Here is a 16,957-nt window from a genome sequence, read left to right on the forward strand (position 1 = left end):
CATTAATATAATATATAATTTTATGCTACTTGAGGTCTGTGTTTATATATGATAGGACCTGACTCGTAATATTTGGGCGAGACAAATATTCCAGAGACAGCTAATAATCCAGATATCTAACAGACAGAATAATTACAAAGAAAATGCTCTTCTTCATAGTGATCTTTTTGTTGTTGTTGGGTTTCATATTTGTGTTTTGTTTTTCTTGGCTCTTTACCTTGTTTCTCTATCGCATTATTATTTTTCCTTTTTGTGGTGGGGGTGGGTGAGGTTGACTGTTAGGATGTGATTGTACTCACTTCTACTCATTATCAGCAGTTCCCACTCAAATGTCCATGCATACAATGTCATCCATTGCTTAACCACCTGTGTAAATAATAGTGGTGGATGCAATCCGGGCTAAACAGCATCCTATACCATCAAGAACTCCTACTGTCAAATCAGCTAGAAATACAAAGGGCATGATTTCATATAATCAACTATGTTTCTTTTTCGATGGATTGAAATGCAAAATTTACTTTTCACAATTTGTATCATTTGAATGTGCGGCGTCTCAACACCGATACACAAGCAGGAATACGTTTTAAGTTCTTGGAAACGTGTCGCTTATTCAGTTATAACTATGTCCGGCATGGCAACAACGTATGGGTAATCAATACAATCTACATGCTGAAACTCAGGAGTGGGTCACAAATAAATAGTTGATAAGATATTGTACGTTTTGGCTAATATACATACAAACATTACTAATGTTAGTGAATGTTTCTGAGACTACAATCTACTCACTAAAACATTATTTGCATTTTATACCAGAGCTTTGTTTAACATAATTAAGGTTTCGCCAGTATCTTATTAACGATATTTTATAGATGTTAGAATATATAAACTGCTTAATGAATCGAAAGCCAATTCTCTTCTAAAACCAGCTTGTATGTAGGTATTGCTCTTCAATAAGGAGATTAGTCCATGGTGAGGACGGAAGTACACACCTGCATAGTAATCGCTACATCGAGCTTCCCAAAAGAGTGCGCAACGGAAATTTTCAGAGGAAAACATTAAAGACCCTTTGTGTGTTTACACCAACCAAATACATCGCCCATATGCACACAACCTTAATATTTTAAATTTTCCCTCAAAGTGGTCTGAGCAGCGATACGAAGGTTAATCTCAATATATTTCCTTTCTTCTTTTAATCGTCCCCATACCTGAGTCAGAGGAAATGTAAAACGATAGTACACACCACCCCCTAACTTGTCAACACAGTATCAATACAATCCAAGAAGTTGTGTTTGAAAAGTGGTGATGAAAACATTTTTCCCCAATTACATTTTCTTTGATATATTTAGCGAAATATTCTCCAAAAAATGTCTAGATAGAAAGCTTAAAGCCTGTGTTAACTTGTAGTTTAATAGTCTACAATCTTTTAAAACTCCTTCGAGATCTATGTGTGCGTGTGCGTGTGTGTGTGTGTGTGTGTGTGTGTGTGTGTTTTGTTTGTGTGTTTGTGTGAGCTTATATTCCACATTTTCCCCAAATATTCCAAGCACAAAACTTTGAACACCATCTTCCAAGCACTGTGATATGAGATAAATGACGATCGAAATTTCAAAATTCCCATTTTGTACATTTTTGTAATGGCATAGCCGCATATTGGGAACAGATAAAGAAGGCACAATCCTATTTGTGAATAAATACCAACCATATACAGCGGTTACAGTTTCCGTTATAAAAAATAAATACAATAAAAAAACTCCGAAAATTGTCGTCAGATAACAAAGTACAGTCTTTCTAGCCTACGGAAACGAGGAAGGATGGACAGACCAGCTGACGGACAATAATAGCACGATATTCTCTCTAACCTGTCATTACGCATGGGGATCATATAAGTACATGATAATTGTATTTTCCTTTTCCTCAAATATTTCCAGATAAATGTGAATTAGGACAAAATAGAATGTAAACATTACTAACACATTTTCAAAATTCAGTTATATTATATCGTGATACTTCATAGATTTCTACCCAAAGGAAAATATTTTACTCAAAAAGTTTGGAAAACACCATTACTTATTGCATGTATCAGACTTAAACCTCCGTATTGCTTAATATCACCATTATTACAAAGTAAAACAAAAATCGAAGCAATGAAAGGTACGAAACTTTAAATATTTAATTAAATTACTTTTTAAACAGAGAGTAATATAATATGTGACGCTTTGTGAAATTCAAACCTGTTAGAGATTTGAGATTTTATTTCCAGACATTACGGCTATTTTTAAAGAGGATTTCCTACAAAAATTATCCTTTTCATGCATCAGCATATGCCAAAAATTAACAAGAGTACATTTCTTGAGCATGTGTACCTTTGGTGAGTTTGTGTACTTTTCGTGAGTACTTTTAGTGAGTATGTCTACTTTTAATCAGTACTTTAATTAAATATGTGTATTCTACATGTGTACTTTTCCATGTGTATTTTTAGTGAGTAGACATGGTGAATATGTAGTCTTATAGTGAGTACTGTTAGTATAATACCTTTAGCGACTAATTATACTTTTAGTGAGTATGAGTATTTTTAGCCTTTATGTGTATTTCAAGTTTGCATGTGTAATTGTATTGAGTACCTTTAGTAAGAATGTATATGTTAAGTGAGCATGATACATTTTAGTGGATATGTGCAATTTAGTGAGTAGTTTTAGTGTCTTTTCAGTTATTACTTTTCGTGACTATCTGTACTTTTAATGAAAATGTGTACTGTGAGTATGTGTACATTGTGTGGGTATATGTCTTAATATGGGACACATGCACAAGACGAAATAAAAATAATATCTGATATCCAATAAGATTAGATTAAGTGTTGCAATATTGAAGATATACGATCGCAATTGATATTATTCACTTTAATTTTATTGTTACACTAACAACGTCTGATTAGAACCGAGTGTATCGATGTTTGTAATGGATGTGTGCTAATGAGAACCTTGCCAGCACAGGAAGGAAAATAAATTGCTTTGTTGTATCTGATACAGCATTCCGTCGGACAATATAAGAATGACAGTCTTCAAAACTATCAGCAATTTTGTCACGTGGACTGTCACCTTCACTGTCGGGACAGTGTTTAGTAGGAGAGACACTTTTTAAAGGTTGAACATCTTATCTTATGTTATGTCAGACGATCTCACAAAATATTGGGAAATCAGAGGGTGAATAATCGATAAAACTGTTAAGATTTAAGTTGTAAATTTAAGGCATATGGGATCACTACACATACCTGTGGAGTTGAGGGGAAGATATGAACGATAATGAAATCATATTAGTGGACGGGTGTTTAAATTGCTAGATGGTTGTTTAATTTGCGTGAGTTCTGTAATGGCATGTCGAACGCCTATATAGACCTTATTTCCACTGAAATAATGAACCCTCCTCATTTACTGTTTGATGCGTTGATAGCCTTGACATGATAGGAACGGTATCAAATGATTTCAGAGAAAGTCAGTAAGGAATTTTTCTTTAATATTGTTAGTATTGTTAGCTTTACTAATTCCAATAATCCCAGAATCGTTATTTTAGTACTATATATTAATTATTTTGAAGATTTCATGCCGGACCTGAAAAGTATGTGACTGAATCCACATTAACACTGCTACGAGGATAGAGACTCAGTTTTCGCCTGAGTATAATGAGATATCACAGTAAATACTTTACCCACATGTAAAAAATATTCAGCAGTTGACTTTGCGTACCTTTATACTGTGCAAGTGTGCTATATTTGACATTTTATGCTGAATATATATATATATATATATATATATATATATATATATATATATATATATATATATATATATATATATATATATATATTAAACGGAAACGTGTTAAAAGAGACGTACACATTCAGAAATGTGCACTATAGCCAAATTAATGAGCAAAAGCGTGAAACACGTGATTGCCAGGTTGGCCGTGGTCTTTCTGGGCTCACCGCCCTTTTCAGCACATGCTAGGCAATACATGATGGCCAGGATATTCGATTCATGGCAAACCCGAAGAAAGTCAGGAGGAACTACTAACCCAAGGGAAGCTACTAAAAACATTGTAAAACACACGCTGGCCTCGCCGAAACCTCGAACCCGTGCGGTCAAACATGATATGTCAGTTATCTGTAAAGGCAAAAGTCTAAGATCACTCCATCACCAGGAGCCCCCTAACCGCTCCGTGGCCTGAAAAGTCTCAATTTTGCAAAAGAATTCCTGATTCCATGATTTGCGTTGAACGTACATGGATAGTAGTGGGAGTAATGGATAGGTGACGACAAAGACAACATAAATAAAACAGATCTAAAATATAAAGATTAAATCTGATGCAACCTAATTTTGGAACGTTTTGATGTCCGCAGTAGCTCAACGTGTCTCACACGGATGATACCTTTCGTCTTCTAGAAAACAACTTTAAGTACAAAAATATGGCATATGCATCCGCAACAGACACGGCACCATGAAATATAATGAACGGGTTGTGTACGTTAAGCCAATTTAGTGAATTTAGGCGTGAAAGTATATGGTGGAATCTAAATAACTTCAGGTACACATATGAAGACTCATCATTTCACACCCACTTCTATCCAGTAATTACCAATATTGAAGAGACGCTTTTGAAAGGCCCCGTGCAATACACCAAAGAGCAGTATGCACCCAGTCATATTATGTGCATGACGTTGCATACTATATTTCACACATAGTTGAATAGGATGCTGAAGGTTCAGAGATGGAAGTCTCTAATGAAATGCATTTTGGAATGTTTCATCACTAAAATTACTATACTTTTAGCCATGCTTTCATCCTTTATACACACCCGTGTGCTTGATTTAAAAATTCAATCCAGTGAAACATTTAACTAGTAGGTTTTGTTTATCTCCTATCTAAATTTGGTAGGTACAATATCAACCATTTACTTATGTATCTCACCTTTCTTCATTATTTGTATTGACCTTGTTCTCTGTTTTGAACATACTCAACATTCATTCCTATGCTTAAATATTCATACGGATGAAAATTAAGTCAAATGTAACTGTTTTGTAGTTAAATGGTCGTTTTTTTACATTAAGGCTTTAAATATACATATAAGTCGTTCATATTACCTACTTAAAAACTGTAAAGGCCTAGATTTATCTTGGGATAACTTCTGAGTCTATTAGTGTTGGTTCTTTTTACTTGGTGATTATTCACTCGTCACATGTAAAATACATCAGATTAATATATTGCCTGCAGCAAATGTTTTTGCAACTGGCCCATATACAGATCAAATTTCTATTGCAAGGTATGTCTGTTACAATTTCATCATGTTTATTGCTGTTTCTATTTGTTTTTCCTTCTCAACAAGGCTTTCAATTAATATTTTAGCGGAGGCAATCGCTGTAATAGACACAAATGAATGCACAAGTTCATTATTTTATTTCAAGAATATTTACGCAGAAACTAAACTGAATATATGAACAAACGTATATTATTTCCGTTGGGACTACACACATTGCTTAGTTAATGACAGGTAAGAATAAAGGACTTAAATTATGGCTGCAATTTACGAAGTTGATACTTACTGAATCAGTAGACCCTTGCATAGTGCCAATCAAAGAAATCAAGATCTTTAAATTGTTATCAGCTGGAGAAAAGAGTTTATTCTTCAGACGTATATTCGTTGTTGGATCAGTCCTTGATATAACTCCAGACATTAATTGTTCAAGATTCGGGCTTTTTTTAAGTATTTCGATGTCATTTCCGTGGTCTTTCAACTCTTGCGCATCGTTCATAACGTTAGAACACATTTTGAATTCATCCTGCACATAGTTTTCTAAACCTGCGTTTTGCTGTCTCAGGTCATGGTAAACAGTGTTTATTCTGTATTTAACTTGTGCCACTTCTTGACTAAGTAGATCGCTCAACTGTGAATGCTTAGCTTCAACTGTTCTGATTTCCTCCTGCTCTGCATCATTAATACTCTTTGTAAGATCTTCTACCTTTTGTTTATAAGCATTGATACGTTTCATCTTGTGTGAGCATTCATTCAGTTTGGTCTGTAGAATCTTTTTCATATCAGCTGCAGCATCAGGTACAAGTTTTGTGTCATGTTTTTCGTGCATATCCGTTTTGCACACGATACAAATAAGCACTTTACAGTCTTGGCAAAAAAGCCGTATTTCCTCTTTGGGATGTTGATCACAAACTATTCGTTGCCTAATTTTACCTTTCATTTTATAATCAAGAGTTCCCAAGTCGCATATTTTGTGATGCATAGTCCCTTTCGATTTTTCATGGACATGACAACATGACTGGCACAAATTCTGCTCGCAATCCAAGCATCTAATGCATCCCATCTTTTTCGGATCACAAATGTCACAAACAAAGTTTTCACCAGAGTCAGGGTTGAGAAAGTTTTCACCGCATTCAATATCAATGTAAAAGTTTTTTTGGAAACCTGACACGCCATCCCATGGTAATTTCACCTTTTCCCTACAAAGGGGACAATTAAAAAAGCCGTTGTTAATAGTATTTTGCACCAAATCCTCAATACACTTGTAACAGAAACTATGGTGACAGGATATTAGCCTAGGATCCTTAAATCTGTCCAAGCAAATACCGCATTCGAGTCTGCTAGCGGACATTTTGGAAGATACGATCAGTTTTTTCGACAAATGTAAGTAGAATTACATATGTAGTAAGCTGTTGTGGGCACAATTAGCATTTTCTAATATTAGAAAATAAGTTTATACAAACATCAATTTCACCAGTAGGATACATTATTATATATTCCTGTTGATGTCACGAGTGCAGTAAATGAGCCTACGCGTTATTCGTAAGCACATATGCTTCACCTCCTCGGTGTCACAACTGAACTCAGTTCATATCAGTTAGGATAATAATCATTATTGCAAGACGTTAACATGTCGTACCGGTTTTCGCTTATCGTCATTAAGTCATTGAGTAAATATATACACCACAGAAGCTCTCAATTCGCAGGAATAGACCATTAGCTAGAGCAATGTTAGCATTAGCAAATACATTGGTTATCCTATTCTACATCAGTCAAAGAACATAGAAACGAATAAAATTAATGCAGCAATACAGTTCTGATAACGTTGCATCCATTAATTAAAATTCCGAAAGCTAATCATATTTAGAATATATGCATATTAGTAATATCTATGTATTGTTTGATGTTTCTATTTTTTATATGATTATACAATTATTATATGTATCCAGAAAGTTTCCACAACTTCTTTGAAATAAATCAACACATTCGGCTTGTAAGTGTATTGTTTGTCATTTATGTCAACTGCCAATATTCGCGTGGGGGAGTGAACCCCCCTTTCCTTATGATTGATTATTATCATATATAATCTCAATTTAATTTCCCGCCAGAGTGCATAGAGCTGTGTAGATCCGTCCAAAGTGTATGGAGTGTCTAGAGTGTCTGGAGTGTCCAGTGTGGTCGGAGTAGTCGGTCTGATCAGAGTGACCGGAGCATTCAAAGTTATCGGAGTGATCGGGGTCAACGTGGTGCAAGCTGTAAAGCCAACCACAGGAATTAACTGTAGCAGCTGTCAAGCTGACCTCTAGCGGCGTGGATGTGAAATAAAGTGTGCTGATGACGGAGTGAATGTCTTTACATATAATGCTTCAGCCGTGGGCTAATTTTGGGGTTCGTAAAACCCATTCTATCTTTCGGGACTGTAAAGATGATTTGTATATCAGTTTTTTTCTTCTTGATTTTGTTTACATAATTTCACTATCTGAGTGAATTCATTTTACTACATGAGTAAAACTCAACATTGTTAACTAGCTTAGTAAACCATATCCATCTCTTCATTGTGAAATCACTGCGAATCATTCACTCCTTGACTTACAGAAATTATACTGTAAAGTAATTTATTTTTATTTTTCACTCTTAAGTCTGTGTGTTATTATGTTAATTAATCCAATATTTTGGATTCTATATACACACACTTTGATCATAATTAACTGCTCATTGAAGTCATCCATTACTAAACATTGTATTGATATCATCGTCAAAAGTGTTATATTGTGAATCCAGAAATCCGATCCGGTTATCTTGTTACAGTATTGTAACTGGTCACCAAAACCTACACATGTTTGTTTTATATCTAGTACATGTATAACAGTATGATTTCCCCCTGCTTTTACTACACTGCTGCATAAATATCAGTGTGGCATGTATGCATGAATGGATGCGTGGGATACATGTATATATATATATATATATATATATATATATATATATATATATATATATATATATATATATATATGTATATATATATATATATATATATATATATATATATATATATATATATTCTTTGTGAGTGTGTGTTCAGATGACAACACATTTCCAAATGCTCTGGGTAAACCAGTATCATTAAATATATACCTAATGTTTGTTATTGATCTCAGATCAGGGTCGGATATATCTATTGAATTACCTAACATGTATGCATGATTGCCAATTGAAGAAAGAAAGAAACATCTACCTCGATTATGAGCAATGCTTTAAATATGTTGCCACCATGTTCACTCGTATGCATGTGTATATGGCAGCAAATACATAATATATGTACTGTTTGATAATATGCATATTTTTAAAGAGCATATGGATAATGAAAAACATGTATATATGTTTTCTATTTTATTCAAAAGTACCATAAAACTGAGTAAAGTCATTATTAGAGAAAAATGGATGATACATTTTCTTTGATTTGTTTACCTCTATAGAGATTATGAAATTAAATAAATATTATCACATTGTCCATTAAGTAGGTAAGATAAACTGAAATTATTAAAATACTTGAAATCGTTGTCATTTGTTTGCTTAGGTTTAGCAACGGCACTTGACCTATTTTATTCTTTGATGTTATTAGCTGTTGTACTGAATGATTGTTAGATGATTCTGAATGATATATTCTTTATTATGTTTTATAGCATAAAGTCACATTCCTAGTTATGTGGAAAATAATGTGTTAATTACTAAAGTCTTAATTGCGTTAAAATTTCGTAAACGTTTTAGTTAAAATTCTAGGCGTAAAGCTAACAGATAATTTACAAGTATATGTTTTGTAGCTTATACCAACATTGAATAAGCCAAAGGAGATGCTGTTTGAGAACACCTTATATATATATATATATATATATATATATATATATATATATATATATATATATATATATATGAGTCTGTGTTATATATTTTATACCTTTAGAGAATAAAAATCAATAATCTTTTAAATCATTTCATCAATCAACCTTAAACCTATCATACCTTAATGTTAAACCTGGTTCCTTATGACATACACTTTGTTTGACAAAAAAGTACAGCATAAAATGTCAGCTTTAATTGAAACAGTACAATAAATTTGTATTCATGTTTTGTAAGGTTGTTATAAGTCTTGTATGTATTTGACGAGTGAGTGATTCCCATTAAGTCCAGATGCCAAGAATAAGAAGTATTTATGATTTCATGCAAAAAAATGTAATGTATGTGCAAATATAATACAAAATATTATACCTGCAGGTATTGCATCAAGCGCTCTACATAAACCATTTTCTGCAACACATTATTGAAAATACAAATTTAGTTAATAACAGTACATGTACATGTATAGTATAAACGTTAATGAATTAAACAAATAAAACTATACATTATTGGACAGGAGTTGACAGCTGCACATGGTGGTCACACTGTCCGAATGAAATGGTAACGTTTAGTTAATTATGTTCAGTACAAAATACCTTTCTCTATATATATGTATGAAAAATTATTCTCCCTCAGAATTACTTTTTTAATTCAATTTCATGGTCAATATTTATTTAACATGACAGGTCTATGCGGCAACAATTGTATTTTGTCACTGTGGACCTGTACTGTGCATATTTCTGTCAGGTTCCTATCCCAAAGCATTGTTGAATTAAGCAAATCTGTATCTCTTCTTTGAGTGAACACATGAGAACTACTATTTTTAATATGAGCAATAAAAACAATTACTATATGAATTATCCATTTCATATTAATCTATTCATTATATACTGCTTAATATGAAACTCCCAATATCACAGTGCAATCAGGTATCGTATAGTGTGTTATTTAGAACTCCCAACATCATAGTTAATGCAGGCGCTGTATATTGTTTAGTTTAAAACTCCCGACATCACCATGCATGATAATGTTACCTGATGCAATATTGTTGAAACTTTCCATTGAAAATTTAAACTGTTCTTTTTAGTCATTTGACTGTTTCTGCTTTCAGATCAATTTGTGAAACGAAAATGAAATCTTCAAAAGTAAATCGGAAAGTTAAATAACATGACATAAATGACATTTATATTTTTAATATGAATTTATCTTGTTTTTCATTATGTAACTGAATAATTTGATTGATTGACTTTCTATACAAATGCATCAGGTATAGAATGGTATTGAACAAAAGTATCCCACACGTCTACGCTAATTGCCTATATGAATGTGATTTCTAAATTTCAACATGAAGGCCCCATTTATGATCTCTTTGAACATTTAACCCAGAAAATCATATCTGCTATGTATCATTTAGAATCATACAAAAATACAATATATAAAAGATGGAAATTTAAACATTAAAACAATACCGGATTTTAGTCCCCATTTCCTATCTTGCTAGAACTTGTCCACACGTACAAATTCATCTGCAATCCAAAATGTCAATTTGCCGCTAGATCGGAATTCTCAAGAAATCTCCCGGTGTATATTCTGTTTCGATATTATTTAATAATTTATTTTCCCATAAAAGAGACGTTGTAAACACATTACACCCTATTCCGTTTTGGTTCTCTTCAACATAAAAGCTTATTTTTTTTTTATAAAATGTTTAAATTTACTAAGTTTTTCCACAATCAGTTTAGTTTGTTTTAGTATCTCTTGCCTTTTATAGGTATAGTTACGTTGAATTTTGTACAACCCGATATGAAACTGACCTAATTAATCGACCGAAATATTGACAGAAACAGTGCAAAGTAAGGTATTTCATTTCCATAGCCCGATATATAAACATTACTTATTCTCAAAGCTGTGCGCATAATAGGCCGACATATTGCGAGTAAGGAAAACACTGGGGTGGTCTTTATTGTGTCCAAAATCAATACTATTTTGAACAGAAGATTCTGGTGACAATTACCTCTGCCAATATATTAACTATATATATATATATATATATATATATATATATATATATATATATATATATATATAATTATATCTTTCCTATAAAGTTACAGATCAATTTTGAATCATTGAGGGCACAAGTATGTTATGCAAACCCTTTCATCCCAATCTGTTAAGGGTTCTGGACGGGGCACAGATGCCTGATGCTTTCTGAGCCTTTCTTCTTTATCATTCTTTCTTGTTCGTACCTGTTTTTAAATCAGACCATTTTACCTTTTCTGTTCTACAGTTCTTCCTGTGGTACCTCTTGAATTTATTGTATTATGCAAAATAGCACAATCCTTATATATGTGAAGATAATATCATGTATTTATGGGTGTAGATGAACTGAATATTACAGAGAGAGAGAGAGCGAGAAAGAGATAGAGAGAAATTTTCATCCTGTGTCACTTTCTGAGGTTGAAAATATTAGAGACAATCACTTTAAAAAAATTAGCACAATCCTTATCGGGGCACACACACACACACACACACACACACACACACACACACACATATATATATATATATATATATATATATATATATATATATATATATATATATATATATATACATATATATATAATCAGGACCGGCGTTTGGGGGTAGAAAGTGGGGCCTTCTTCTTCATTATCTTCTTCTTCTTGTTCTTTGTTTGGTGCTTCCTCCTTTTCTTATTCTTCTCCTTTCTTCTTCTTCTTCTTCTTCTTCTTCTTCTTCTTTTCATTATTGCTATTATTGTTATTATTATTATTCAATCTTCTTTTCATTCTCCTTCATTAGCACAGGTAAATGGTGTCGAAGGAGACCACCCCCTACCCCCTCCAATTCCACCAATATCAAAACCAGACTTCCAGAGGAACCAATTGAAATAAAACGTTCTAATTATTTAAGCAAGTAAGGAAGGAAATAAAATGAAACGGATTCCAAGAAAGATTTTGAATTGAATTGAATTACTACTTTACGTACCTCATTGGTTTATATCAACCAGAGAGTTTGTGACAGGCCGAGGCAGCCGACCCTGATACTGGTATCGATACAGCTACACCAGGCTGAAATCAGCATGGCATAGTAGTGAAGTAATCGTGTTACAATTGAAGCATCCGAGTCATCTTTATGTAAACAATAGCTTTAAAATATAGCTGATATGATCTTCCTTGCACAAAACAGGGTTGTTTTATATCGGTCTCCAAAATACAAGATTATATTATTTTTCCTCCAATGTTTTATTTTGAAGTCCATTCTCTATCTCTGTCTCTTGTCTGTCTATCTCTGTCTGTCTGTCTGTCTGTCTGTCTCTCTCTCTCTGCTTCAATATTCATTTATTTATAAATCAATTCCATGTGATTTTTATATATGATAGAGAGAGTGATAGAGAGATTCACTTGCTATCTGTTTTTATATGGTATCTGTTTTTATATCGTTTTCGCTTAGTCTTTATTATCCTTCTTGGTAATTGAAAATAGTTTTAGAACATTGGAAATCAATAATAGCTATTTTCGGAAAAGTTGTATGTTATCTGGGTCATAAGTTAAAATATAATTACGCTGCCCTTGGATGAAAGTATTACTTCATGCCCATTCAATATTGATATTTCTAATAGTACCTCTACAATCCTTTTAAAGCTATAATGTGAGTTTGCAAGTTTCTAATTTAAACATACTATGGTCTGAAATATTAACCTCAAGCTTTTACACGAGTGTTTCTTATTGTCATTAAATGTATTCGCTCTTATCAAGTGAAGAGAACACTGTGTTATCGGTGATGCGTCTCAAATATCGTTGTATTGTATGTACGAAGAAATTAGCTGCCAAAGTTATTCAGCTCAGATGGGCGCTTTAATGAGCTTGGTTAGTTGTTTGATGAATATTGATTTGTGTATATTTCTATTCATTTTGTTTACACTCGGTGAATCATGGAGAAATAGAAAGATACACGTACTGCTGTATAGGTGAGTGCGTGTGTAGATCGTTAAATTGGCTTGCTGAGTAAAAAAATTAATTTGGGAGAAGGAAACTTAGAGAGTATAAAAGTTGTCTTAGTACCAAAACTTGGGTGACTAATGTCAGATTATTGAGTTGAAAACATGTTTTGTACGATTTGTTTCATTATTTTTCTTCTCTTGGTCAGCTGGAAAATGAAAGGAGAGAGTAAAGCAAACTTAGTTGAGAAGAGACTGACACCTTTGGCTATATTTCAAAGATGAAACAAACACAAAACCAGAATTCTGTATGTAAGAGATTATATCTTGGTCAAACAAGATCGCATATAGTAAGAGAAAAAGAACGTGCTCAAGCTTAATAGATCAATACATGTCTCGTTCGATTGAAAGCAATGTTTTGTTCATACTTTACCTTTAACGTAATATCTGCAAAAACAATAAATTAAACTTAAGTAGCAGTTATTCAACTTATCTACAGGCCTGAACAGTTCAAGTGATTGGGGTGGGATCCAAAATGTCGAATGGGCCTTCACTTTCATCATAAGGGCGCCAAAGCAAAAGTTTATGTGTTTGTGTAATCTTAGCGTTGATAATACCAGTAAGTGTTCTGTTTTTACTCTGAGTTTGTTTTTCATTGTCTGAGCGACTCTGGCTTCTTCGATCGATGGTTTCGCGGTTCGCTAACAGGCAAAACCAATTTCATACAATCCCAAGTATTCCGCATAATTGTGACTGTGACTTAGGATGAGCCTGTGGTGTGTTTCATGTTATTGCAAATACATTGCTCAAGTTTGTTTTTCAAGTAAGAAGTGTGCGGATGACTCATTAACCTGTGTCATACCCAATGAGTCATCTATACGACAATCCAGCCAATTAATTATCACTTTACGATAGCTTTTGCCTTAATAAATGAGATAGCAAAATGAAAATATACAAATAAGAATGAATTTAAAAAAGCAAACAAAACTAAGATATATCTTGCCTCCTGCTGAGTTGGTTATCTTCAGCAGATAGTCACGTTGCGCAAACATTAAAACGATAGTTGAAACCTACTTATACTTCAAGCGCTGATCATTATCAAAATGTAGGTGCTCAAGGCATTTGAAAAGAAGGAATATATTTAAAAAAAACAACTGAATAAAAAGAACTAGACGATCCGTTTTTTGATACATAGTAAAGACCTTGGTATGTTACAACTGAGGAAAGCCTGAAATTACATTGGCAGTAATTGGGTAACATACATATATTTGAGACTCCTTACACTGAAAGCGCTTGGCAAAATAAGCCGTTATATCCTGACACAACACTATATTCCACGTAAACCATCGACATAGATACCAAACGACGTGCTTTGAGCAGAAATGGAGAAATATTTCAATTCTCACAACATTGAATATACAACTCTGTGTTCAAAAATACTGATTAAAGTCGATGAAACAGCAAATGCAAATAACAAAAATAAAACTAAGACATGATTTAAAAAAAAAAATTCTCTGAATGAACGTCTGTAAAATTGCTCGACAGAAAAATAATAGATGAACAGAGAGAGAGAGAGAGAGAGTAGAAAAGAAAACATCTTCAGACAATTACCGAAGAAAATCTCTTTCGAAATGGTAGAAATTAATACTGTATCGTGTATGCCTAACAACCAATCATATAACAAAGTAACGTTTGATAATAGTATGACTTGGATAGCAGAGTGGTTGAACGCATGCTTCATATCCACGCAGTCTCCGGCTTCTGTACCTGTTCCAGCATGAAAAGGGATGAAAGAGTATCCCATCGAAGGTCGGTGGTCTTTTATGATTTTCTCCATGAACATGGTCAACAGTAGGCCAACACACGAGCCATCAAAAGTGTTTAGCATTAGTAATATTGGAAGATTTGTTTTTAACGGAACTTTCATTATTTCATCTGGCCATATCAAGCAGAGAAATTAGGAACTATGTATTGTTCCAACGATACGTACAAGTATCCAATCCAGCGGCGGGTGTCGAACCCGCTACACGTGGGTTTAGAACAGACACAATGGGAGGTATCTATGTTTTCCAAGGTCGCGCAGAGGCAGCCACAATTTGTAAAGTATTCATCTAAAAGCACAATATTATGCATATTATAGGATATATATACATGCTGAAATTTCCATAAGGCTCAAATTCCACCTGTGCCAATTACTTTTTGTTCTTACCCGCCATGCAAAGTTAGGTGTGTAAATCCATTGAAGGGACTACCTCTTACACGCCAAGCAAATGCAGATAGGTGGGTAATTCCTCTGAAGCTAATAAATGTACACGAAGACAACCTTAGGTTAGTGTGTACATTTGTTGGCATTACAAACTTTACAAGCCATATATATATTTTCATGCCGAAATTTACACACCATGGAAATTTAGATTGATGTGTATGTTCGCTGATATGACTAAATCAGTATGCAAACTTATTTATGAGAATGGGTTATTAAATAGCAGGTTTCCTTAAACCGTAATATTGCATATTGATGTTATAAGAATCGTCGTAATCGTCATCATCATCATTAAAATTCTTCTTTTCTCTATTATTAGTAGTAGTATTACTTCTATTTATCAAAGACAAAGCATTTCTTTGGTTAACAAAGTACAAATAATTGTTGTGTTAAAAACATACAATGTATTGACAATCCATTATCCAAAAGTGCACATGAGTACTTTTCATTGAAAATTTGTGAAATCAATATGTATGTCTGTCTCTCTCAAACACACACTCACACAATAAAAAAGTTGTTGGCTGTTTAGTAAATATCAATAAAACATTTACACTTGAACACCTCGCCATTTACCTATTAGCAATCGGATAGTATATATCCTATTACTTTCTGAATACATACAAATGATTTTACACAGTTGCGAGGAAGGGTGTAACCTTGTTTCTCAAAAGAAAAATTAACACACTGCTGTATGGAAAAATGACTGTACCTAAAATAATATTCACGGTAAAAAGACCAAAAATTTAAAACAAGAGGTCATTTTTTGCCACTTCAGTTTTTTTATTATTTATCCAAGTTAATTACCAACTAGACATTATCCTCTTTACTGTAACTGGAGCAATATTAATATAACAATGGAGATAAAACCATATGATAATATAAGAGTAGCAATATTCTGACATTTGTACAATGATAACATACTCAAATTTGAAATATTATTTCTACTGGAGAAAATATTGTCACCAGATATAAAAATATCAACATTGTCTCTCTGACAATATCATAATTTAATCATTCGTTATATTCATCTCTCTGCTTTGTTTTAGACATAAATGATTTCATTTCATAATTAAATGAAAAGATTGTTTGGACTTTAATTTGTTTTTAGAGGATATAACAATATTAATAATAGTGTCAACCTATACAATAAGAGCACATATCACATCTAGCTTTGGAATAATCGATATATCGTTACATGCCTTCAATTCCTTGGTTACACTGAAGGCATCCAACATCACCAATCTCAATTTGCATACATGACATGATTTCACTTATATGCTAAGATTGAATACTGTTTAACGTTTGCATAAACGTTATATGTTTGTTGAAAATATAAAATGCACAGGAGTATAGTGAATAGTGTTATATGCATTTCAAGTGCTAAACAGACATATATGTTGATAACTTAAAATATGTTGTGCCTGAATCGTTTTTCTTCAGTACGTGATCTTGACCTTTCACCCTTGTAGTATAATTTACTATAAAGTAATGTATAGCCACTTATAATATATCACGTCACTATAAAATAT

The 16,957-nt window shown here is 33.1% G+C and overlaps 1 protein-coding gene across 1 annotated transcript in view; it reads right to left on the minus strand.

The window, feature by feature from the left end:
- Window positions 1–435: 435 nt before the first annotated feature.
- Window positions 436–16,957, minus strand: part of LOC149774072 (transcription intermediary factor 1-beta-like) — a 37,974-nt gene continuing 21,452 nt past the window's right edge. Inside the window, exons 2-4 of the mRNA XM_089945842.1 lie at window positions 11,410–11,450; window positions 5,594–6,644; window positions 436–444 (exon numbers count right to left, since the gene is read on the minus strand). Of these exons, the coding sequence (XP_089801968.1) occupies window positions 436–444; window positions 5,594–6,644; window positions 11,410–11,450 (1,101 nt within the window). The remainder of the gene's footprint in view (window positions 445–5,593; window positions 6,645–11,409; window positions 11,451–16,957) is intronic.

Source organism: Sinohyriopsis cumingii, unplaced genomic scaffold, assembly GCF_028554795.1.
Source record: "Sinohyriopsis cumingii isolate HCF-2022 unplaced genomic scaffold, ASM2855479v2 utg000426l, whole genome shotgun sequence".
Lineage (NCBI taxonomy): Eukaryota > Metazoa > Mollusca > Bivalvia > Unionida > Unionidae > Sinohyriopsis > Sinohyriopsis cumingii.